General features: G+C 39.8%; 1 protein-coding gene across 1 annotated transcript; it reads right to left on the bottom strand.

The window, feature by feature from the left end:
* Positions 1–1,558: 1,558 nt before the first annotated feature.
* Positions 1,559–26,586, bottom strand: SPTY2D1 (SPT2 chromatin protein domain containing 1). Its single transcript, XM_053562092.1, has 6 exons — positions 26,339–26,586; positions 12,755–12,869; positions 10,175–11,737; positions 7,722–7,890; positions 6,131–6,208; positions 1,559–4,491 (listed from the first exon to the last, which is right to left on the bottom strand). Exons 1-6 carry the CDS (start codon positions 26,396–26,398, stop codon positions 4,398–4,400), a joined length of 2,079 nt encoding a protein of 692 aa, XP_053418067.1. The 5' UTR covers positions 26,399–26,586; the 3' UTR covers positions 1,559–4,397.
* Positions 26,587–26,847: the final 261 nt, after the last annotated feature.

Below are 26,847 nucleotides of genomic sequence, written 5' to 3'. Positions count from 1 at the left end.
GAGTTGTGACGCTACTACAGCACTCTACCAATGTTGACATAGTAAAACTCAAAAAAAAAACCCAAAAGCCAAGAAGCTGCCTGATGATTCTTTTAGCAGTGACTACTGCTTATAAAAGTAGCCTATGTAGAACCAAAAGCTAACTGCTCAGCCCTCAATATATGAAAGCAAAGATGGGAACTTAAAGATCTGTATAATTAATCTAGGTGTCTGAGCCATAGTGTCTTCCTAATAAGCACTCGGAACTCTGACAGTGTTTTGGTGCTTTCAGACAGAGAAACTTAACAGGAAAAGTATTGTATGGTACTGTACCCATTCTGTGGATGCTCGGGATAACTGATACAGTTAGTTCCATTAGTAAGAGCACACCCTTTCAGGCAAGGTAGATCTTTTGGTTACATAGAGCACATTTTGCTGATGGTTATTTGGTATGTTTGCTAAACTGTAAGTGGCTCTTTGCAGTGAATGGATTACCCCTTTTTAAAATGAAAAGACAGGGCGGTGCCTGTGGCTCAGTCGGTAGGGCGCCGGCCCCACATACCGAGGGTGGTGGGTTCAAACCCAGCCCCGGCTGAACTGCAACCAAAAAATAGCTGGGCGTTGTGGCAGGCGCCTGTAGTCCCAGCTACTCGGGAGGCTGAGGCAAGAGAATTGCTTAAGCCCAGGAGTTGGAGGTTGCTGTGAGCTGTGTGATGCCATGGCACTCTACCGAGGGCCATAAAGTGAGACTCTGTCTCTACAAAAAAATAAAATAAAATAAATAAAATGAAAAGATAAATGAATTCAAAATTCACAAGCAAAACTTTGAGACAGTGTCTCACTTTGTCACCCTCAGAGCCATAGCATCAGAGCTCACAGCAACCTCAAATTCTTGGGCTCAAATGGTTCTCTTGCCTCAGCCTCCCAAGTAGCTGGGACTACCCCCAGCAAAACACCCAGCTATTTTTAGAGACGGAGTCTCACTCTTGCTCAGGCTGGTCTTAAACCTGTGAGCTCAAGCAATCCACCTTGTGTCAGCCTCCTGTGGATTTACAGGCCGTGGGCCACCACACCCGGTCCAAAACTTTCTTAGTAATTTCTGAATCAGGATATGTACATCTCTTACATTTCTTATGTGGCCCATACTTAACACATTATAGTGAGCTCTAAGTATCTACATTCTCTGGCTGCAAGGCTATGTCCACTTTTGTCATATGCATTTCTAAGGACTTCTTACCCATCTCAAGCTTTTTATTATAGGGGACAGAACCGGCTCTGCTTCTTCCCTCCAGTTTGAGTATATGCCCCAAACTCCAAGTTAGATTCTATTACTCTGACCTCCAAACTTAGGTGTCTGAGAGTAGAACAGTTCTTTAAGCTGGTAGAGGGAGAGAAGAGATACCAGTAAGAGGCGCAGAGCAGACATGAATGTGTAAGAGAACAAACTGTGGGGGCAGGCAGCAAACCCTACTTCTGAAGGCTGACAATTTTACTGAGGTTTCTAGCTGGAAAAAATGTCTGTGGAGATGACACAAAGAGTACCTTAAAGTCTTTATCAATAAAGGCAAAACAGTAAAAATATCAATAAAATATTTTAATGCCTACAATTTCTTGTATACACAAACTGTAAAACATTCACCTGTATATGCAAAAGTATATTCTCTTGCAGGTCAACAGCACCAGAAAACAAACTAAGCTATGGAAACGTTTTTTTAACTTGATTTGTCCATTACATAAAAGACATGATGGATTTAATAACTCCAAAGAAATCTATATCCCACTCTTAATACACTACATGTCTGAATATTCCATCACATCCACTGAGAAAATAAATAGTAGTCTAATATATTCAGTACATTGAAAATAAAACCACCAGCCTCTCTTTATATATTTATTCTCTTTCCAAACATGTTTTGGTCTCCTGCTATATCTCAGAAATGTACTAATACCTGCTTTTAAGTTACAAAATACAAAACAATTTCTTGGAGAAAATCCTGGGGATTACATTATAAGTGAAATTTTGAGTTCCTATAGACTTTTTTAATAACAGTCTTTGAACCTTTTTACAGCACACACATAAGGCTGCCTGTGACATGTGGTACCCTGGCCTCCAAATGGACATAACTGCATTTATAGTTTAGAGAAAATACAAAGATAAGTTCTGAAAGTAGCCTTAAATAAGTGCCCTTTGCTTTGACATAGTATCAAAAGCAAGTGGGACTGTGCAATCAAAGCCATATGAGTTTTATGAAAACTACTTTCCTTTCACATCATTTCTGTTAGAGAATGCCACACCCATGATCATGTAACATTACAATCATGAAATAACATTACTACATTCGAAACATTACCCAATAAAAGGCACATCTTTAAATATAGAAGAAAATTTGAAAAATCAGGAAATATTAAAAATCAAGCACATAATTTACAAACCTTGATAAAATAGCCTATTCCAGTTTCTTCAAAGGTTTGTGAGCTTTGAGGACTCACGAAGTACAGAAGGACAAAGTGGAAGACAGGATTTGAAAACAAAGCCAAAATTTAGACAAGTACTAAACTGAAATTACAGATTCCAGAGTCTGAATGTTAAAAATAAAGTCCACAAAAAACTTTTGAAGGGGGAAGAAAAAATGCACATCAATGACAGCAAAGGAAATAATGTCATAAACCTATTTTATTACATGGAACATCACACTACCCTTAAAACAATTTCACTGAAGGTATTTGACAGGGAAGAGGAAGTTAATAGGATTTTCTGCTATCAGTGTAACAGTTCTATGTAGAGAATTAGGGTATCATTCCTAGTGATGAAGATACCTTTCACTTTCATGGGATTCCACTTCAAAATTAAACCCTTATACTTTGAAAGTTTGAAACTCAATTAGAAATGAGTTGGTCTAAAGAACTGGGTCACCTGGTCCCATTAAGGGAGGCTAACAATGGTAATCTATAATACCTAAACTTGAATAAAGAAGACTTTATAGATAAAAAGGAATACACAAAAACATCTGGACCTGTTGAAAAGTACAGAATCTATGTAGGACAACTCCTACTTCCTACTGTCCAAAGGCTCAAGAACATTTATTGTAGAATTATCCTATAAGCTTAGGTCTGACTTCCCTCAACCCTCCACATATAGTGCCAAGGACAAATGCTCTCTAGCATTGTATCTCACTTTATGTTGCTACCTGTTAGACTTGGCTTTCCTCCAGCCAGATTCCTAAGTCAGCCTGACTGGAATTGCATGGATTTAAGTGCTATCAAATCTATAGATATGACTTCAGGATGAAAATGAAATTCTACAGCCCAGTAAGACACCAATAACAGGGAGCATCCTTTTCTCTCTGGGGGAAAAAAATCTCTTCACAGTGCATAGTTTGAAATGAAAGTGCAATACAGACAAAAAGAGAAGGTGGTGCTCTTGATATACATAAATTTAGTTTTTGGTTTTTTGGCATAAATATCTTCTAACAAATTTAAGCTAAGAATGCAAAGTCATTAACATCCAGAGGTACAGGGCACCTTGAGATTTCAAAATATCTTTATGGTGGGTAGGGCATGGGAAGGAGGGAAGCCTCACATGTCACTTATTTGTTAAACTACTCTTTCAAATCTCATGTTTGAATAAAATATTTTTCTTTAATATAAAAAAATGATTTTTAAGGTAAAAATCAATCAGCACAGTGACCTTGTCTATTTTACACTAAAGCCAAACTTTTTTAATAAATCTGAAAGGAAAACTTGTAGAAGAATATTATATTCACATAAACTATTTTAACTTGGAAAACTTTGTTAATTGCCTAATCACCTAAATTAATAAGAATGCTCAGCATCCAATCCATGAATAATATAGAATATACTTTATTCTACTTTGCACTTCAAAGTCGCAGGGATGGCATCCATATGATAATTATAAATCCTACTCTACATTTTCAAGTTCTCAACCCAAACTTAGATCGGGACAAGTCACTTTGCCGGCAACATTCATGGGAGGGCCAGGTTCCTCATAAAAAGTTTGGGAGCCAGGCAGTATGCCCTACTCACATATTAGAATTATATTAGTCAAGGGACAATCTTTTTTCTCCTTTCAAAGAGTAAAGGAACAACAAAAGATTGGTTGACTGGTGAGCAGTCCCATATTAGAGTGCATAGCTCATTAGGATCAAGGTTGGCATCTGTGAATAATCAACTTCATAAGAGCACGGTGGGCCTTGTATCATCTGCATTACAGATTTCACCCTGGAAAATATTTGAAAATACTTCATGCTCAAATGACAGCCTGCAAATAATAGTCTGCATGCCTTCTCCTTGAGTACCCAAGTATAAATCTACAATGGTAAGGGGGCATCTTCAAGCCTGAAGGAAGGAAATTCTTGCAGCAAAAGGTCTCTGGAATTTCACAAAAACAAAAGCAGCAGCTAAAACCTCTTGAGTTTCTTGGCCTTTCGACGTTGCATTTCTTCTTCTTCACGTCTCATTTCCTCTAAGTCCTCTTGCATACCTAGTCGTAAACTGCCAAAAAAAAAAAAAAAAAAGTGAGGGTATTTGTCAATATATACAAGACTACCACTTTCTTTAAAAAGCAAGAGTGAAATTTTAACAGAGCTCACATGGATTGTGCTGATGCTCTCAAATTGCCTCAGGCTTTCCCAGTGAAAACAGACTAATGGCCCAGGCAGGTGGATCACTTCAGCTCAGAAGTTCAAGACCAGGCTGAGTAACAGTGAGACCCCCATCTCTACTAAAAATTGAAAAACTAAGGCAAAAGGAGAGCTTGAGCCCAAGAACTTGAGATTGCTGTGAGCTATAATGCCATAGCACTCTGGTCAAGGGGCCAGAGTGAGTCTATGCCTCAAAAAAAGAAAAAGGGCAGCACCTGTGGCTCAAGGAGTAGGGCACCAGCCCCATATACTGGAGGTGGCGGGTTCAAACCTGACCCCGGCCAAACACTGTGAAAAAAAAAGAAAGAAAGAAAAGTAAAAGTAACGACCTCTCACCCCCACAGGCCATGAAACCAAATTATGGTAGAAAAAGGATCTCTCACACAACAAAACCATCCTGGTATCTCAAAAGCTTTTAAAAACAAAGAACAAGAAACATCTGTTCATTAACTAACTTTCTAATTCCCAACATTTTATCTAGTTACAAGGAAAGAGGGTGAGAGGAAGAAAAAGGCTTAGGGGTCTGGGTTGAGACTGAGGTGAATTATTTACCTATAATTAATAGGTAATTAATTTTTTTTTTTTTTTTCTGGAGACAGAGTCTCACTTTGTTGCTTGGTAGAGAGTGATGGCATCACAGCTCACAGCAACATCAAACTCTTGGGCTCAAGCGATTCTCTTGCCTCAGCCTCCCGAGTAGCTGGGACTACAGGTGCCCACCACATCCCCCAGCTATTTTTAGAGAGGATGTCTCACTCTGGCTCAGACTGTTCTCAACAATCCACCTACCTGGACCTCCTAGAGAGCTAGAATTACAGGTGTAAGCCACTGCACCTGGCCCAATTAATAATTAATAGTATAAAAGTAATTACTTATTACTCCTACCTGAGAAGTTATCATTAGTTTACTATCAGATAGCCAAACAGGCATCAGACAGAGAAAATGAAATATACCTTCACCTGGTTTCTGATGCTAGCAATGTTACGGGTTAGCAAGACTGAGATGTGTATGATGGGAAAAGCAAACCAAGAATATGTTACAACAGGATTAGGGGAAGTCTGACATTTGCTGTATGCCTACAGATGAGGTACTGCACTAGGCACCTTATAGACATTGTCTTATTTTCACAACCTCAAACAGTGTACAGAGTGTTCTCATTTACAAATGCTAGTGGATTTAGAACAGCTAAGGAATTTGCCTAAGGCCCCACAGCTAATAATCAGAAATGGAATCCAGAATTGTGGCCCCAAACCATTATTTCCAATAGTGCAACTATAGCAGTTAAGAAGTGTTAAGTTGGGGGGAGGAAAAGCAGAAAGAGGGATGTAGGGAGGGGGGTTCGGCCTTGGTGTGTGTCACACTTTATGGGGGCAAGACATGATTGCAAGAGGGACTTTGCCTAACAAATGCAATCAGTGTAACCTGGCTTATTGTACCCTCAATAAATCCCCAACAATAAAAAAAAAAGAAGTGTTAAGTTTTATGCTCACCTCTTTGCTTCTTCCTTCTGCTGCTCTTTCCAACTACTCTCCATGTAACGTAAGGCATAGTCACTTTCATCTTTGTATCTGAAAAGAGGAAGTCGAAGTTACAAAAAAAGAACAAAAATTCAATTTCCTATAGGAACTATGTATCTTGTCATTTAAAAAAATCAACATCTCTTTTATAACAAAATCAAACGCACATTTAAGATTATTCCTTTTTACTTGGTGGAGAGTGAGGGAGGTGGAAGATGATTTGAGGTGAGTTTCTGAAGTTAAGACAAGTGTTAATTGAGCCCTTATTGTCTTCTGAGGGCAACTATTCCTAAATCTAATGTTGATGAAGGTACCAATCCAATAATGCTTCCACAATTCACTCACCTATATTTATTTGACAATATATATTGAAATTCTGAAACCACAATAGATATGAGAATTATTTTATATACATTAACCTGACTTGAGTTTCCTCATGACCATCATGAGGTAGTGAACAACTTTAGAACAGAGGAAAGTGAAGCAGATAGGTTAATGGCTTAACCAAGAACATACAGCTTAGTAAATAGCAGTTAAGATTAGATTTTTAGATCTGATGTTTAATCTAGTTCTTCCTTCTACTCTACTAAATGTCTTTTCTTAAAAAAAAAAAAAAAAAAAAAAAAAGGGCGGCGCCTGTGGCTCAAAGGAGTAGGGCGCCGGAGGTGGTGGGTTCAAACCCAGCCCCGCCCAAAAACCACAAAAAAAAAAAAAAAAAGACCTTTTCTTAGGATAGGCTTTGCCATTTAGATTTGTGTTCCTGTAGGTCTGGGGTGCAGCCTAAAAGTCCGCATTTGTAATGAGCTTATAGGTATGTTAATGCTGCCGGTTCTATACTGCTGTCAGTGAACATAGTCCTGAGTAACAAAGCTTTTTATACCAAAGAAAAGAGGAGATGTCAGATCAGACTGGCTTAGCGGGGCCTTGTGGATGGCTGACTTCAAAGCCAACTTATTTCTACTACACTAAGCAGCTTCTTTCTCATTAAATATATATCTTTTGTAAGGACAATAGCTTAAAAGGGGGTATTATTAAAGGCAATAGACTACTTTTCCAAAAGGGATATTTTTTGGTCTTCATGAAAACAACTACAAACTATTCTGAATTCTATAATATTTAGTGCCAATAGAGTAAATATTTATCTGTCACTCAAGGGTTCCTAATTAAGAATTATATTTGAGTTTGACCTCAACTCCTTTTTCTAAGTTATTTTGTACATTTTTCAGCAGCAAAACCAAACTGGGTCTTCAGCTTTATCCCCGTTTCTTGCAAGGGAAGAGCCTTTATACAATTGGACACATTTTGGTTTTTCCTCATTGAGAATTTTAATCCTCTTTTGTATTGTTTCTACAATAATTTGTAAACATATTTATTTTTACCTGCCTTTTTTTACTTTTCAGGTCAAATTTTTTATACTGCACTTGTCAAAATAAAGATTCTCAAAAAAAAAAAAAAAAAAGAATTATATTTGATGTCTTTACAGTGAATGTCTATTTCTCTTCCCATAACCTGAATTATTCAAAATAAAAAGTATCAAATTTATCTAAATCTTCTTTAGCCTTACTTTTTTCGGTCATAGCCAAAGATTTCTCGAATGTGCTTGGATATTTCTTCCTGAGATTCTCCTTCATCTTCGATAAAATCTTCCATGTCAGAGTCGTATTCATCATCATCTTCCTCTTCATATTCTCGATGCCTTTTGTAACCGGTGGGGAAGGAAAGCCTTTGAGGACCTAAGAATAGAACCGCTATTATTTATAAGAACATTAAAACTTAAAATAGGCCCAACAGAACCCTATGTAAATTGAGATGGTGAGATATCATTAAAATAATCTTAGAAACTAAAGTGAGCAGGCTACTGTCATTACATCATCATCCCTGCTGTATTATGATATCTAGAAAGACTAGAGCTACTGTTTATCTCAGGGTTTTCTAGAAATATCTTGTTACATTTTCTAGCTTAGTAGTATCCATATTTCTGAATTTAAAAGATCAGTAAAATTCTAAAAACAAAATTTACAAACTGTCGTAGCATCACGAACCTTTAATTTTGCCAAGACAGCAAAAGTAGCAATTACCATCTATTATCACACAATTTAATGTAAAAGTTTTAAGTCCAGTGAAGTATGAACGATTCTCAGAATTGTAGATAATTGTTCAAATTGAGTAAGTGTGACTATAGGGGAAAAAAACACTACAACTTTTTTATTTTACCAAAAGATTGAAAAAAACTTTGCAAAAGATAGGCATTGATCCATAGAACAGCATCTGGGAACAACTACTTTCTAGTCTTTGATCACAGCCACTCCTTTTGTTCTTCTATAGTTGTTTTTAATAGGCATGGCTTGTCTTCCTATCTCAGAGTTTCTCAACCTTGGCACGACATTTTGGGTCAGATAATTCTTTGTTGTGTGGAAGGTTACCCTATGCATTATTAGCAGCATCCCTGGCCTCTATTAAGTAGATGTATCCCCCATCCCCATTTGTGAAAATCAAAAATGTCTCCAAGATGAGGCACAGTGGCTCATGTCTGTAATGCTAGCACTTTGGGAGGCCAAGGCAGGAGGATCACTTGAGGCCTGGAATTCAAGACCAGCCTAAGCAAGACTGAGACCTTGTCTCTACAAAAAACCCAGAAAAATCAAGTAGGCATAGTGGTGTGCACCTGTAGTCCCAGTTACCCAGGAGGCTGAGGCAGGAGGATCATTTAAGCCCAGGAGCTTCAAGTTACAGTGAGCTATGATTATGCCATTATACTCTAGCCAGGTGACAGAGCAAGACCTGTTCCCCATCCCCAGGTACCCCCCAAATGTCTTCAGATGTTGCCAAATGTACTCTTTGTTGAGAATCTAATAGTCGAATTAGGAAGTTTAAAGCAAGGAATTTCACCATTAGTTTCTTTTTATAGTCTCAGTGGTGCCTAACAAATGCCTATTAGCATGAAGCAACTATGACTTAGCAGGTAGTAGGTAATAATCTTGTATCCTAGGACAGATTGCTAAAGAATCAGTGGTTAGGACGTTGATACTACCCATAATAAGGACAAGAAACACAAGGAGAGTATAAAACAGTTCCTAGTACATAACAGGTGTTTACCAAATGTTTGCTTAGTAAGTACATATCAAAAGTCCTTAAGGTTACAATTAACACTCTGATCCTTGAAGATGAATCTTTTTCATCCTCAGAAAAAGGTAAAGATGGCTGGGCACCTGTAGCTCAGTGGTTAGGGTGCCAGCCACCTGCACTAGCGTTGGTGGGTTTGAACCCAGTCGGGGCTGCTAAACAACAACAAAAATAGCCGGGCATTGTGGCAGGCACCTGTATTTCCAGCTACTAGGGAGACTGAGAAATGAGACCTGCTTGAGCCCAAGAGTTTGAGGTTGCTGTGAGCTATGATGCCACAGTACTTTACCGAGGGAGACAGAGTGAGACTGTCTCAAAAAAAAAAAAAAAAGAAAAAATAAAGTAAAGCTTAAATCATCCACTGAACCACACATATCCAGAGTGTGCCAAAAAAAATGTATACACATTTTAAGAAAGGGAAAAACTGTGTATTAAGTTTGTAATACTCAAGTCATGTTTGACTTCTGCAATTATAAGAGGTGCTCAATGTGACTTGTATTTATCTTTTGTTATTGGTATATATCGAGTTTACAATTTTAATAGTTTTTTCCTTTTTAAAAATGTGTAAACATTTTTTTTGACACCTTCTGTATGTAAAGCATGTACTACGTTCACCCTATCTCACAAATCAGAGTTTATAACACTTAGGGAACATTGCAGGGGTGAACACAGTACCCCAAATGAGTCTTTCTAAAGACTTTTCCAAACCATGATCATTAAAGAAACTCTTAGCCACACGACAAACACCACATCAGAATTCTATGAACAATAGAGTATATTAAAAAGCACATAAAAGGGTTCACAGGGCCAGAGTTCTAGGTCATATATAAAAAAAGTACTTGGTCTGATTTCCTAGTGACAATAACTACTCTTTAGGGTGAGCAGCAATTTTACCTTGGACAGTTCTGTAGCCAGATAGGGGAGGCTTCATTCCATTCATCTGTCCATTGCTAGACCTGCTAATGATATTCTTGGAAGAAATTGTTTCTGAGACAACAGTGCACTTGGGCTTTATGAGGGGACCTGAGTTACCAGCTGTTCGTCCAGGTCCCAAGCTGCTCACTGGTCTTCCAGGGCCTGAACTATCAATAGTCCGTCCAGCTGGAACTGAGCCACTTACAGATCGCCCAGGGCCATTGACTAACCGCCCAAGAGGGCCTGAGCCACTCACTGGTCTTTGAAGGTCATGTGGACTGCTCACAGGCCGCCCAGGGCCTCCAGAGCCGCACACAGATCTCACAGAACTACCTGAACCACCGACGGGTCGCCCAGGGCTACTTAAGCTGCTTGTAGACCGCCTCAGGCCACCTGAGCTGCTTGTAGGTCGCCCAGGGCCACTAGCAGCACTGACTGTCCGACCAGAGGGATTTGAGTCACTGAATGGCTTTTTGGTCCCGCTGAGGGATCGCTCAGGTCCTAAGCTGGAGCTGCCATTCTGCCGCCTGGGCATAGGGCCAGAACTAACAGTGGGATGAGCAGTTGCTGGGCTGAGCCGACCAGAGGCTGAGTTAGAGCTGCTGCCTGGCTGCCTGACACCTGGACTCTTAATCTTATTGTGTGGAGTGATTACGGGCCTGGAATGGCTAGGATGGGAAAGAGATTTTTTGGCTTTGTGTTCAGTAACAGATTTCTGCATCCCACTAGCAGAAGTCTTTGGGACACTTGATGAATAGGTGCTAGAATGGGCCTTTCCAGCCCCATTGAAAACAGGTCTGTTATGGCCCTCGTGAAGTGAGGGTTGGGAGCTATTGCCAGATCCTGCCTTGGTCCTCTCTCCTGGCATGTATTTGGATGAAGACAAAGCTAAGTGTTTCTCATTGCCAATGCTGAGTCTGGATTTCTTCTCAGCATGAGGAAGGGGCATTCCCTTGGAAGAAGGATGCTTGTCTCCAGAAACTTTGCTAAGTTTGGTGCCCATGCTTTCTTTCTGAGAGGGTGCCTTTTTAGACACAGTTGGAGGTAGTTTTGTGTCTGTCTCAACCTTTTTTTTCCTATGCTTTCGTTCAAGGAATTCTCTCTCCCTAAGTTCTTCTGCAGTCATAGGCCGCTCTTCTGCTTTCTTCACTACCTTGATCTCCACTGGTTCAAACTGCTTTTTCTCAGCCAGCCTCAGTAGATCAGTGAAGTTCATGGGTGGTGGGGCACTTTTAAGGGGGGGAACCTTTGGTTTGCTTTCAACTTTGGGAGGTTCTTGCTCTTCCTCATATTCCTGTTCTGATTCTCCTTGATTGTTTTCATAGAATTCGTCCTCTTCTTCCATTTCATACTCTGGGTCTATTCCCTGGCTGGTGGGCCTTTCCATTGCCTGCCTCTTCTTTGACTTTTCCTCAATAGGAATCCCATCATAACCATGGAAATTATCCTTTGTCCTTTTGGCCATAGCTCTTGCTTTCTTGTCATGTTTGAGCTCAATTCGCTTTTTCACTAATTCTTCTTTTCTCCTTTTTTCCTCTAAGGCTAAAAAGGGACAAAAAGAGAACATATTATTTCGAAGTCTCAAGATAGCAGCATGCTCAACTGAAAACTCAAATAATATTCAAGTTACAGTTTGAAGACATCTAGGAATCAAATAAGGGAAGTCATTTGAATAAGTATCAGTTGAGTCATCTTTACATAACAAATGGGACACATATGGGTTTTTCTATATGAAAACATATGGGTTTTTCTATATGACTAAGCAAGTGGGAGACTTGTTTTACAGCTTTAAATGTAAGAATTAATTTATACCAAATAAATATACCATGGGAACATTAGTATCCACTTAGCAGTTGTTATTATGACTCAATACTTAACATATTGAATTAGTCTGTCATTTGCATGATGTAAAACTCTTAATTTTTTTAAACCATTAAGCTCATCTTTTTTGACAGCATTCTTTTTTTTTTTTTTTTGTAGAGACAGAGTCTCACTTTATGGCCCTCGGTAGAGTGCCATGGCATCACACAGCTCACAGCAACCTCCAACTCCTAGGCTTAAGCGATTCTCTTGCCTCAGCCTCCCGAGTAGCTGGGACTACAGGCACCTGCCACAACGCCCGGCTATTTTTTGGTTGCAGTTCAGCCGGGGCCGGGTTTGAACCCGCCACCCTCGGTATATGGGGCTGGCGCCTTACCAACTGAGCCACAGGTGCCGCCCTTGACAGCATTCTTATTAATAAGAAAAACTAAAATAAAAACAGGTAGAAGCAGTTTTAGAACCAGGGTTAAAGAATGAAGTTATTGGGAACTTCCAAATAACTTACTAATACAAGACATGGTTACTAGCCCCCAAAAGCTTTTAATTTAAGGAGAAATAAAAGACAACTTCTACACAAATATAAAGAACATACATGAAGCCATAAACCCAGTTAACCAAGCCATACACACACCCCAAATCCAGTGCCCTTTTATATCTTTGCAAACATCCACTGGTTAAGTACAAGCTAGATGTGAAAGTGAAAGATTTAAAATTGAGAATAAGACTACAAATATGTACCTTTTTTTCTGAGTTCTTCTTCTTTCCTTTTAAGAAAAGCTTGTACTGCTGCTGATTGGACACCTTTAACTTTTGGGTCTTTTTTTGGAGGCCCCACTGCCAAACTATACCTTTTCTAAAAATGAAAACAGTAAAAGTTACATAAGCAATTAAGCTTTAAAAATATATTGTCTATTAGGTATAAGGCACCACAAGCAAGAAAGGTTTAAACATTAACTGTAAAATCCATTCTGAAAAATTAAGAAATCATAAAACTTTAAGTTTAGCTATAAAATTTCAGACTAAATATTGATTATGGGTGGCTATTTTTACATGTAGAATTTCTTTTTGTTTTTTTTGAGACAGTCTCATTCTGTTGCCCAGGGTACAGTGCCCTGGCATTATAGCTCACAGCAACCTCAATCTCATGGGCTCAAAAGACCCTCTTGCCTCTGCCTCCCAAGTAGGTGAGACTACCGGAGCCCGCCACTACAACCAGCCTGTTTTTCTATTTTTAGTAGAGATAAGAGTCTTGCTCTTGCTCCAGGCTGGTGGTACAGGGCTTCTATATAACATCCAAAATAGTAAGTGAACAATTTAAAGAAATTCTGTTTTGGAGCTGGGTGAGGTGCCTAATGCCTGTAATCCTAGCACTCTGGGAGGCAGAGGCGGGTGGATCACCTGAGCTCAGGAATTCACACCAGCCTGAGCAAGATTGAGAGAGCCGTCTCTAAAAAATAGCTGGGCATTGTTGCCGGTCGCCTGTAGTCCCAGCTACTTGGGAGACTGAGGCAAGAGGACTGTTTGCACCTAAGAGTTTGAAGTTGCTGTGAGCTATGATGTCATGGCATTCTACCAAGGGTGACAAAGTGAGACTGTCTAAAAAATAAAATTAAAATTAAAAAAATAATTAATCACCATTTAAAAGAAACAGGAAAAAACTAATGACAACTATTTTTTCTCCTGATTACCATATTCCAGGTGATTTCCTAATAGGAACTTAAAGCTACACAGGTTATTTTGCTTATTGTATGGTAGGTAACACTGAGATTTTATTTTGACCACAAGCAAAGGCTAGGAGCAAACTACAGTTCAAAAACATTTCAAGGAAACTAAGAAGCAAGAAGAGACAAAGTCTCTATAACTTTTAACTGTAGTTCTTATATTCATTAAGTATTAATTTGCCACACAAACTCTCTTTTAGACAGGTTTCTCTATCATCCTAAAAAGTGCATATGTATGTATTGTCTTGGCACAAATGGTATTTCTCTGGACTAAAGTTCTGATGCAACTACCTTAGGAAAAGATTAAAACTAGAATAACATTAATTTGAACTATGGAAGGAAAATATTTTCACCTTAGAAGTATCTATTGTGAGAGAAGTATGATGAATGCAGAGCTAATAATTTAGACCAGAGATGATTCTCTAGGACCATTTCCACATTAAACTTGCGGGCCAGGAAATAAGATTTGTAGTGTGTCTTCCCTCTTTTGTCATGTTAGACAGATGCCATTCTTTTTTTTTTTTTTTTTGTAGTTTTTGGCCGGGGCTGGGTTTGAACCCACCACCTCCGGCATATGGGGCTGGTGCCTACTTCTCTGAGCCACAGGCGCCGCCCGACAGATGCCATTCTTTATCTGAACCTGTTGCTGTGGCTAGTAAAAAAAGAAATACTAATCTCTAAGAATAAAGTCAGCAATTTAGGAACTAGAAAAGTATTCCCAAAATGTATATGAAATTATTAGAGGAAAGGCAAAGGATATGGGTTGACTAGAAGGCTGCCAAATATAAAGATCTCAAAACAGGCTGCAAGTATGAGCTAAATTTGTCTACCAAAGAAGCAGCTGGCCAAGGAAGGAGCCCTAATCCAACCTGAAAATCTAGCTTGATGGCAAGGCTGAGAACTGACACAGCCCCAACAAACAGAAATTCCTAAACAATATCCAGATTTCTTTCTTTTTAGAGACAAGAGCTTCACTTTGTCACCCTTGGTGGAGTACCGTGGCATCATAGTTCACAGCAAACTCCAGCTCTTAGGCTTAGGTGATTCTCTTGCCTCTGCCTCCCAAGTAGCTGGGACTACAGGCGCCTGCCACAATACCCGGCTATTTTTTGTTGCAGCTTGGCGGAGGCTGGGTTCAAACCTGCCACCCTAGGTACATGGCCCCCTACTCACTGAGCCACAGGCACTGCCCAATACCCAGATTTCTTTTCCAGTCACCTTGGTTATGTCACAATGAGATCCTTTATTAGTTTATATCTTAGTATATTTAACTGTAGACTTTCTATAGTGAATTGGGGATCTATATTTAAAGGAGGAAAAGGAGAAGTACACTGCTAACTCAACTAGATAGTATAAAATTGTCTAGTTTACAAGAAAAGAACCTCAAACACAGTTCTTATTCATAACAAGCGCACATTTTCATGTAGAAAGGACACCAAAAGTATGAATTCAAGTTGATTGAAGACACACAAAAACTCATAAGCAGAACACACACTCCACTTCATTGGCAGATTTGGAAGAAGAGAAAAGTGGATTTTTGTTACCAAGACTTAAGATTTTCCATTGCTTATCACTATAGCTTATAGGTGTACCTGCCAAATCAAAGCCTACACAGGATTTCTCCAAGAAAAATGCAAATATACACTTCGGTGTTACTTATTTTGAAAAGGATTAGTCTGCTGTCTAGATAACATTCTACACTACCTAACATGATTTTGGGACAGACATCTTTTGTCCTAACCTGTGACTCCAAGAGATAGAAAATTGGATATGACTAACCAAAAAGTTGCTCTTAACCAAGTACTGGTACACAAAAGGAAAAACAACAGCGTCAACAGTTTAATGCAATGTTTATCAAGCTTCAGTCATGATTTTCGCCTTTTTAGTATACTATCTATATTGTTATTTGCTAATTTTAAAAAATAAACAGACCTAACAGAACTAAACCATGACCTATTATCACAGCTTTACTTCAGCAAAGAATAGAATATGGAAATGACTAGCTTGAAAAGCTAGTTATATTTTTCCAATTCATACGAAGATATTTAATAACTAATATAAAAAGATACTTGTATACCACCTAAAATGGTTCATCCAGGCCCTTTATGGAACACCTATTTAGGAAATACAGGAGAGGGGTCAGACTAAAGCAGTGGCTCACAAATGTGATCCCATCACTTTGGGAGGCAAAGGCAAGAAGATCTCTTTAGGCCAGGAGTTCAAGACCAGCCTGAGCAGCATAGTAACACCCCTGCATCTCTACAAAAAAATAACATATATAAACCAGGTATGGTGGTGTACATCTCTAGTCCAGCTACTGGGGAGGCTGAAGCAGGACAATGCTTGAGCCCTGGAGTTTAAGGCTACAGTGAGCTATGATTGCACTGCAGCACTCCAGCCTGGGTGACAGATCAATACTGTCTCTTAAAACAAAAACCCAGGAAGGGCAGAAAAACAGAAATTCTCTCCAGAAATGCTCTGGAGAGAATGACAAAGGCTACTTTTTTTCTTGAAGAAAAGGCTTTTTTCAAAGTATATACCCATTCCCATCAATTTATACGCCAATCTCAAATATACTTTTTCTAAACAGCTCTAGAGGTTAATCTGGTCTCACATTTAACCCAACAACTTAACAGTATTTGTTATCATGTCCGTACAATGCAAAAGAAATTCAATAAAGCGGTGGCACCTGTTGCTCAGGGCACTGGCCCCATATACCGAGGGTGGCAGGTTCAAACCCGGCCCCGGCCAAAATGCAACAAAAAAATAGCTGGGCGTTGTGGCGCGCACCTGTAGTCCCAGCTATTTGGGAGGCTGAGGTAAGAGAATTGCCTAAGCCCAGGAACTGGAGATTGCTGTGAGCTGTGATGCCACAGCACTCCACCAAGGGGGATAAAGTGAGACTCTGTCTCTACAAAAAAAAAAAAAAAGAAACATAGTTATCTATTTTGTGGCTCTAGGAAGCAATTTTAAAAGTAAGTGGGGGTGGCGCCTGTGGCTCAGTGCATAAGGTGCCAGCCCCATATACCAAGGGTGGCGGGTTCAAACCTGGCCCCCGCCAAACCACAACAACAACAACAAAAAAAAAAAAAAAACAGCCGGGCATTGTGGCAGGTGCCTGTAATCTTAGCTACTTGGGAGGCTGAGGCAAGAGAATTGCCTAAGCCCTGGAGTTGGAGGTTGCTGTGAGCTGAGACGCCACGGCACTATACCGAGGGTGACAAAGTGATATTCTTGTCTCTACAAAAAAAAAGTAAGTGGTAGGTCAGCACTGCTTTGATGAGGCTGTATCTTTTTTACATGAACTGAGTCATAATTAATAGTTTTTTATATCCTCTGTAGCTTGAAAATACACCCGAAGGTATAGGTACACACCAAGGAAATACTAAAACATTCTCTTAGGCAAAGCTTAGGTCACAGCCTAGAAATCTGGGAGCAAAAAAAGTTTTGGGTCACCAAAGATTGCCATTTTTATTATTTTTAAAAATATCTTTGAGATACAACTCACACATTGTAAAATTCATCCATTTTATATGCACAATTAAATGTTTTTTAGGATACAGTTGACACTTGAACACCACAAGGGTTAAGCATGCTGAAACTGAGCAGTTAAAAATCTGCACAACTGGGCGGCGCCTGTGGCTCAAAGGAGTAGGGCGCCAGCCCCAAATGCCAGAGGTGGCAGGTTCAAACCCAGCCCTGGCCAAAAACTGCAAAAAAAAAAAAAAATCTGCACAACTGTGGTATATGTATACCATAGAGTATTATTTAGTCACAAGAAAAGATGGAGACTTTACATCTTCTGTGTTTACCTAAATGGAATTGAAACATTTTTCTTAGTAAAGTATCTCAAGAATGGGGAAAAAAGGTATTGAATGTACTCATTACTAATATGAAACCAATATATAAACAACTACATGGCCACAGAACATAGTCTAGCCAGGGGAAGAGGAAAAGAGAGAAGGGAGGGGGCAAGAGAGAGAGGGTGACTGACAGATCTCACCTAAAGTGCAAGCCCACTGGGTGAAGGGCTCAACTATAACTTGTACTTTACCTTAGAAATGAAAACAATGTAACCTAAACATTTATGTTCTCATATTAACCTGAAATTTAAAAAAAAAAAAAAATCTTCAAAATTTAACAGCCTACTATTGACTGGAAGCCTTACTGATAACATAAAGTCAATTAACAAACTAGAATCTACATATACTTTATGCATGATATACCTACCTTTTTATTTTTATTATTTGTAGATTACACAGTTTGTAAGATTTTTCAAATTGTCACGACCCCCCTGAATTTTGAAATATCTTTATTGGAAAAAAAAATAAAAAAACAGGTATAAGTGGACCCACATAGTTCAAATCCACGTAGTTAAAGGGCCAACTGTATTCAGATTTGTACAACCATCACCACCATCTGATTCTGGAACATTTTAATTATTCCAAAAAGAAAAATTTTCTTTTTTTAAGAGACAGAGTCTCACTTTGTTCATCTCAGTAGAGTGCTGTAGTTTCTCAGCTCACAGCAACCTCTAACTCTTGGGCTTAGGTGATTCTCTTGCCTCAGTCTTCCAGGTAGCTAGGGTGCCCACCACAACACCCGGCTATTTTTTTGTTGCAATTTGGCCGGGGCCGGGTTTGAACCCACCACCCTCGGTATATGGGGCCAGTGCCCTACTCACTGAGCCACAGGCGCCGCCCCCCAAATAAATTCTTTAACCTTTAGCAGTTACTACATGTTCCCTTCTCCTTCAGCTCCAATAACCACTAATCTACCTTCTGTCCCTGTGCATTTATGAATTCTGGACTTTTCATATAAATGAAATCATATAATATGTAACTATGATGATTAATTTTATGTAAACTTCACTAGGCTATAGTAGCTAGTTATTTAACCAAACACTAATATAAGTGTTGCTATGAAGGTATTTTATAAATATAATTAACATCTATGATCAGCTGACTTCAGATTACCCTCTGGAGGCTTGGCACCTGTAGCTCAAGCGGCTAAGGCACCAGCCACATACACCAGAGGTGGCGGGTTCGAGCCCAGCCGGGGCCTGACAAACAGTGACAACTACAACCCCCCCCCCCAAAAAAAAAATTACCCTCTCTAATGTGGATAATAGTTGAAGACACAACAGCAAAAACTGAGGGTTCTCAGAAAAGTAATTCTACTTCAGGACAATGCCACTAACTCCTGCCTGATTTTCTAGCCTGCTGGCCTGCCCTTCAAATTTCAGACTTGCCAGCCCCTATTATCCATTCCCTAAAATAAATCCAACCAATCTGTTTCTCTGAAGAACACTGATACAAATGGTCTTTTGTATCCGGCTTCTTTCACTTATCATACGGTTTTTGAGATTCATATTGTGGCATGCATCAGCATTTCCTTTTCATGGCTAAATAATATTCCACTGTATAAATACCACACTGTATTTATGAGTTGGACATTTGGACTGTCTGTTTTTTTTTTTGGCTATTGTGACTAATGCTGCTGTGAACATTTATGTCCTAATTTTTGTGCAGAGATATGTTCTAATTTCTTTTGGGTATAATATCTTCTTAACAGTAAGCTGGCTAGACCTTTCAAAAGTGGGCTGTAATCAGGTGCTGGTATCAAAAGAGGAGTTGTAATGGAGTATTTTAAAAGACAGCTCCCTAACCTCACAGGTAGCCTTGTAGAAAATTTTGTTTAAAAAGAAAAAAGCTCCCAGCTTGGATCATATTATATCTAATCAGGTGGAAGAATTATCTGGCACTTTCCCCTGTGTCAGATTGTCATATCTAGCTCACACTTTCCCCTGTGTCAGATGGTCACATCTAGCTCTAGCAGCAACACAACAAGAGGCAACCGTCAATTCTGAATCTGATTCGAGGCACCAGGCTGCTTCACTGTTTGAGCTCATGAAAAACAACTGGACAGGAGTTTCTTTTATCCTAAGCATATCTATTTTATTAACACTGCAAATTAACTCAATCATTCTGCTGGACCCCAATGAATGATCCACCACAGTGATGGTTACGTATAGTTTAAATACAACATCAGAGATTTTGCCAAGATTTGTAACTCTGAAGCCATAAGACCTGGAAAATGTTAAGCCACTTTTTTTTTTTTTTTTGAGACACAGTCTCAAGCTGTCCCCCTGGGCTCGAGTGATTCTCTTGCCTCAGCCATGGCATCACAGCAACCTCAAACTCTTGGGCTTAAGCGATTCTCTTGCCTCAGCCTCCCAAGTAGTTTGGACTATAGGCGCCTGTCACAACGCCTGGCTATTTTTTTGTTGCAATTGTCATTGTTTTAGCTGGCCCAGGCCGGGTTTGAACCTGCCAGCCTCGGTATATATGGCTGAAGCCCTACCCTCTGAGCTACAAGTGCCACCTAAGCTACTTTAAAAAACATATATTCTTTGCATCGAAACTATACTATCAAGGTCAGGTTAAGAAAATAAAAAGCTTTCAGTCTGGAAATATGTGTTCACCAAATATGGTATGTAATGTTGGAATCAACATCGATCCCCCCATGACAACTGTTCTTTACTTGGGATATATCATATTGTTGTTATTGTAGACAATAGAAATTTCCTGATTTACATAGAGATTTATAATCAGTCAGAAGTAGGACTTAAAGAGTATTAAAAAAATACTACATCCTTAACTTTAATAATCGCCGCATATCATCTCAAAAACTCAGTCAAGGAATGAATGTAGTGGCTGGAAAACCAAGGGTTTGCATTAAGCTTGTTTCATGGGGTGGCTAAGAGGGTAAAAAGAAAACACTCCCAAAGCATGCTATTCACTATGGCTATGGAGTTAAATGTAAAATTTTACTGTTACTGTGTTTATAAAAAGATAGAATATTACAGGGCAGTGCCCGTAGCTCAGTGGGTAGGGCGCCTGGCCACATACACCAAGGATGGCGGGTGGGAGCCCAGCCTGGGTCTGCTGAACAACAAGGACAACTACAACAAAACAAAATAGTTGGGCATTGTGGCGGGCACCTGTAGTCCCAGCTACTTGGGACGCTGAGGCAAGAGAATCGCTCAAGCCCAAGAGTTTGAGATTGCTGTAAGCTGTGACACCATGGCACTGTACCAAGGGCGACAGGGTGAGACTCTGTCTCCAAAATAAATAAATAAATAAATAAAATACAGTATTACAAAAAGGAATAATGTAAGATAGGTACCTCAGAGTCTCTAATCCAATTTCTACATGAGAAATAGCTCAGAAAGGATAACCCTGTATTTATTTTACTGGCAATCAGTTTGTAGCAGATTCCAAAGTAGAATCCAGGTCTCAAAATGTTCTCACTACAACACACCTCACTTCTGATTTAATTTAACTTCAACACTTTCACCTCTAGCTCTAAACTCAATCTTAAGTGACATTCTCTATTTCCACCTGACTCCTGGATAATACCAGTACACAAAAAGTTCATAACTGTATTTCTTATCCTCCATCAGCTTCAGACTTATTATATCTGTTAAATATGCAGGCACTCTCCTAAACAGACTATAACTACTATTTATCTACTAGTTTTCAAATACTGTTGGTTTGGCTTTAAAATTTCTCTATCAGACTACTGTGCACTGAGAATATCAGAAACCTAAAGGGCTATTGCCTAACACTGTATTAGCCTGGAGTTGGGAGAAGGGAATTAGATTGGTTCAGCCTGCATAGACGACAACCTTCCTCACCACAGCACCTTAATACACTCCATTTATTCAACACAGGGTCATAATTAAGAGCAAGAACTCTAAGCCGGTCTGTCTGGTTTAGATGTTCTGCTCTGCCCTTACTAGCTCTCACTTATTAGCTGTGGGACCTTGGACAAATTTCTTCACTTCAATATATAAAGTGCTTAGACTATTACCTGACACAGAGTAAGCACTATAAATAATATCATTATTACTGAAAAAAAAAGTATCTAGGTAGTGATGAGGAAGGAAAATAACACAATTCCTGTGGGAATAACGTGGGCATTAGTTTCTAAAAGACCTTCTCCCTAAACACTGCTCTAGGCACTGGATAAGTCATCTTCAGATATGTGAAAGAAAATGTATATAGTCTATTTGGAGCTTCTAGAAATCATTAAGCCCTGAGTAAGGCTGACTTTGAAAACCAAGTCATAGACCAGGACTTTTTAATTACTGACCTTTTGTTATAGATTAACTTCCTTGTTTTCTTGCACCTGGCTCAGAACAGATGGTGCTTGACATAAAAGATCCCTAACTACTGCATCCTTAATGTGGAACATTAAATATATTTTTCCCCAAAAAGAAACACTGTGTATAACCAAATAACTATGCATTAAATTTGTATGGAAAATGTTGAAATCCTGTTAAGCAGTGGTTCCTAATGCCGTGGCCCTTTAATACAGGCTGAGAACCGCTGCTGTTAAGCTTCCCCAGACCTTACTTACATAAACAACCCTCAAACCTCTCTACTTCAGAGCACTGACCTCACCTTTTTGGAGTTTGTGTCCTCCCGGTGGTCACCCTCAAACTTTATACTCAAATAAGATTTAATCATGTTGCCTGAATCGTGTTCTTAAGGTTGACAGATTCAAGAGTGGGAAGCAGTTTAGTTTGATTCATTACAGATTAAAGATGACATGTAGAAAAGTTTCCTGCAAAAACTTTGTTGGCCCATACTATTCTTTAAAAGGAAATATTATTACTATGCAATCATAGGCTTACCTGAATGCATGGAGCTTGGCACCTTTCACTTTGCATCCAAACTACTTCAAAAATTTACATTATCTACTTGAGCCCTGAAGTCATCTGAATTTACCATCCCTATTAAAGTCCCTGGGGTACATTTTCCATGGTTCTAATCTTCAAGAGACTACAGACCCCCAATCCTTATGTATCTGGTAAGGATTACCAGAACCAAAGAATGGGGTCACACCAGAGCTTCAGTATCTTTTCTAGAATGATTTTCAGTATGACTGAAAGACCATACAACTTGTCTCATACTACAAGCCATCAATTATAGCCACAATAAACCTATAAGAATCCACATTCTGCCAGGTGCAATGGCTCATGCCTGTAATCCAGCCACTTTAGAGATTGAGATGGGTGGATCCTTGAGCCCAGAAGTTCAAGACCAGGCTGGGAGATAGTGAGACCCTACTACCTTCTCCCCCTCCCCTCCCCCCAAAAAATTACATTCTAAGCTCTACTATATTCTACCAAAACAAGTCAACTACTGTGTCTTTTTGCTATTAGAACCCAGGGAGAAAAATCAAGTGCAAGGTTATAAAAAAAATATCTTTTCTCCTTTAAATATAAACACAGCCAGTGACAATGACTGGTTACATCATCTTGATCTGTTGTTATTCCTGTATTAAGTTTTCCACTGGGAAATGATACTGTGCCTAATATTTCTAGGCATGATGCAATCCTACCTTTAACTACAGTATTATAAAGACATTTATTTCTCTTAAAAAGAAACAAATGAAAAATTAGGGAAATGCTCCTATCCTCTCAAGCCAGATACAACATACACCTCTTAAATATAAAGCCCCGCAAAAAAGCCAAAGTACCTATACAGGTGTTTCGATTTTAGTCTAATCATCACTAGGTATTAGATTTCTTCCCACTGAAAACTTTTTTTTTTTTGAGACAGAGCCTCAAGCTATCGCCCTGGTGGAGTGCTATGGCGTCACAGCTCACAGCAACCTCCAACTTCTGGGCTCAAGTGATTCTCCTGCTTCAGCCTCCCAAGTAGTTGGGATTACAGGCACCCAGCACAACACCCAGCTATTTTTTTGGTTGCAGCCGTCATTGTTGTTTGGCAGGCCTGGTCTGGATTTGAACCCGCCAACTCAGGTGTATGTGGCTAGCGCCTTAGCCGCTTGAGCCACAGGCGCCAAGCCTCACTGAGGACACTTAAAATCTAAATGTTAGCACTGATAGGATACTTTGAGCTGATAACAGAATGTGAGGAGAAAAGATGGCTGAAAGGGAAACTGAAATCAGGTTAAGTGGCTCACACTTATAATGGTAGTAGCCCTCTGGGAGGCCCAGGTGAGAGGATCACTTGAGGTCAGGAATGTGAGAACAGCCTGAGCAAGGGTGAGACCCTGTCTACAAAAAAAAAAAAAAAAGGAAAAATGGGCTTGCGGTGCCCATAGCAACAGGGGTTACAGCGCCAGCCACATATACCAAGGCCGGTGGTTTCGTACCCAGACCAGGCCAGCTAAACAACGACGACAACTGCAACAAAAACTAGCCGGGCATTGTGGCAGGTGCCTGTGGTGCCAGCTACTTGGGAGGCTGAGGCAAGAGAAATCACTTAAGCCCAAGAGTTGGAGGTTGTTGTGATCTGTGAAACCACAGCACTCTACTGAGGGTGACATAGTGAGATTCTGTCTCAAAGAAAAAAAAAAGAGAGAGAGAAAAATGAACTCTCTTTTAAGCACCAGAGAGGGATACAGCCTAGCTGTCAGTTACTGCAAAGCCTCTGCGGTTCTCAAACCATCAAATTAATCAATAGTTTATGTCAAGTAGTATGTATATGGCAAAGAGGGGCATGAGTGTGTCTTGTCAGTCTTGAATTGTTTTTTGATTTGGATGGTGGACAGGATACTTGCTTTGTAATAATCTATTACACTGTATAATACACTGCTATATTTCATTATTTTAAAAAAGGAAAATAGGGTGTTGGAGACTTCTATTGTATCAACTAAGCTTTGTTTCAATTAAAAATATATGAAATAAATATGGGAGATGTTAATATATGTTAAATACAGGGTGTGGGCATGTGGGATGTATTAACATTCTGTATGTTTGATGTTTTAAAGTGTCCCAATTTGAGCTGATAGAGCAAATGAAAGTAAATAGAATAATTTGAGTTAAAGCAAGATTATGAATTAAATTTAGCTAGTCTTGTTCTATTCTTCAATCTTTTGTAACTTTCATTCCATATAAGAATAAAAGGATTATAATGCTAACTAAAACTTCTAAGTTTACTATTTGGGAGGGGAAGGAGAGTGGTCAGAAAAAAAAGCATGATTCATAAAATACATGCCTGTTATTCATCTATTAAATTTTAAATTACTTCATCAATTTACTTTTTTCCTTTTAGTTTCCGGTTCTTCCAATCAGATATATTATGCATGTATTCTAAAAAATACACATATTTTGCGATTTTCTGCTTTAGGATTGTCTGCTTTTCTCCTAGCAGCTATTGGCTTTTAGAATAAGAAATGACTGATTCTTCCACAGAACATTCCAGGGAATCAAAGCTAGTGTTATCTTAAATTCAGGAATATCTAGCATGAAATGTGGACCAAATTATACAAAGACATGAATGGTTATCAGACCCACTGTTGACTTCTCTAGGAAATTTACAGATCCACAAAGTAATCCAGTTGCTCTAGGTTTCAAAGTTTGAGCCTATAGCTTCAATATGCAGAGCTTATGACTCTGGGCTTAGGGTAATGATTATTTCAGAGTACTTGGGATAGGGGATGACTGTATATATACATAAAATATTCATACATAATAAAACAGTGGACATAGACTTTTGTACTAGTTATTTCATTGTCTTCAGATCAATATTTTCAAAAGGGTAAATGAATGGGTCAGCCTCAGGAAGACAAGAAAAGCAGGAGGAGAGAAAAAACTAATATTGCAAAATACAGACATCTAGGAAATGTGGAACACTTAGCAGGAGTCAATTCTAGTTGAATTAACTTTACCAGGGAACTGTGTGAGTTCAATGCTTCACTGCTCAAACCACAGGTATCACAATGCAATTTATCAGTTCACAGCTGTTCTGTGGGTACCATCTGAAGATCCAGAAATGATTGGTTTATGCAAAACATCTACAACCCCACAAACCAGGCACGCTCCCCCACTTTAGCATTTAGATTTTAAATGTTACATCACTCTGCGAATATTAGTCAACTGGCAAACATCTACTGAGCAAATGGGCCATAGATTTCAAACAAAGACTGAAATCTGGAAGGCCACAAGTAAACGGAAGCTGAAAGTAGCTCATCATTCTGTCAGCCCAGAATGAGGATTTCGTGGAATCAGCTGAACTTCTCTTTCCCATACAAAAGGTGATACTCTCCCCTAGGAACGTGATAATTTAATCATCTCGTTGGTTGAGTGGGTGGGGCCCAGTCCGATAATTCAAGAAATCGCTAAGAGCTTGGCCCGAAAATTGGCGAGAAACCAGCCAAAGACTATCAGGCCAAGTTCCTAAAAACCCTGAGCCCCCATACACATAAACGCTTCCTCCCCAACCTTGGGGCCGAAGTTAATGCCGAAGTCAGAAACTACTAGCGCTAGATTTCGCTTTGTGCCAGGCACGGCTCACTCACTCCTTTCACGCAATTCTAACCAAAACATCCAAACCAGAAAATCCCTGTTGCAGGAGTAAATAGGCCGGCGAAACCCACTCACAGAACGGGTTCTGCATCGCGTCCCCCGCCCCTCTTCACTCCGAGTTCCCGGGAGTATTAACCCACCACTCAGGTCCTTCCTTTCCCGGAGCGCACAGGCGTCTGCCGAGAAGTTTCACGGGCCACACGTTCCGAACTTGAAGATTGGGGTCTCCTACAGAGACGCCTGGCTGCTACTTACCGGCACATTGTTGACACCTTGTCCTTTAGAAGCTATCAGAAGAATTTCCCTGAAGTCCATGTTTGGCCGAGGCGGAGGAGACGGTGCCAGGCACTCAGGAAGGCGTGAGAGTGCGCTAAAGCGATCCGCCCAGCTATATATAGCCAAGCGAACTGCCTCAGCAGCCCTGCTCCTACCCTTCCTCAGCACGACCACTTCCGGCGCCTTCCAATACCGTCCGCCCACTCCCTTCCCTCAGCTGCCTATATCTTTCCAGCACCGCCCCTGCGCTCGCGAGTCCCTGCGTAATTTCCGCTTTTAGGCCCGAGACACGTAGAAACGTGGTACGTGACTGCTGGCGTAGGCCCCAGGGGCGGGACTAGGTCTCTTGGTGACCAAGGAGACGCAGTTTGGTAGGCTGTGTGGGTGTGGCTAGAGGGGAGAAGGAGGAAAAACGGCATTCCCAGCAGCCCGACTGCGCGGCCTTACAATTTTGATGCTCTTCGATAGCTCTGAGTAGGGAAAGCGAG

The sequence above is a fragment of the Nycticebus coucang genome, chromosome 14 (assembly GCF_027406575.1).
Source record: "Nycticebus coucang isolate mNycCou1 chromosome 14, mNycCou1.pri, whole genome shotgun sequence".
NCBI classification, from domain to species: Eukaryota; Metazoa; Chordata; class Mammalia; order Primates; family Lorisidae; genus Nycticebus; species Nycticebus coucang.
This window is presented reverse-complemented; position numbering and strand designations above follow the sequence as displayed.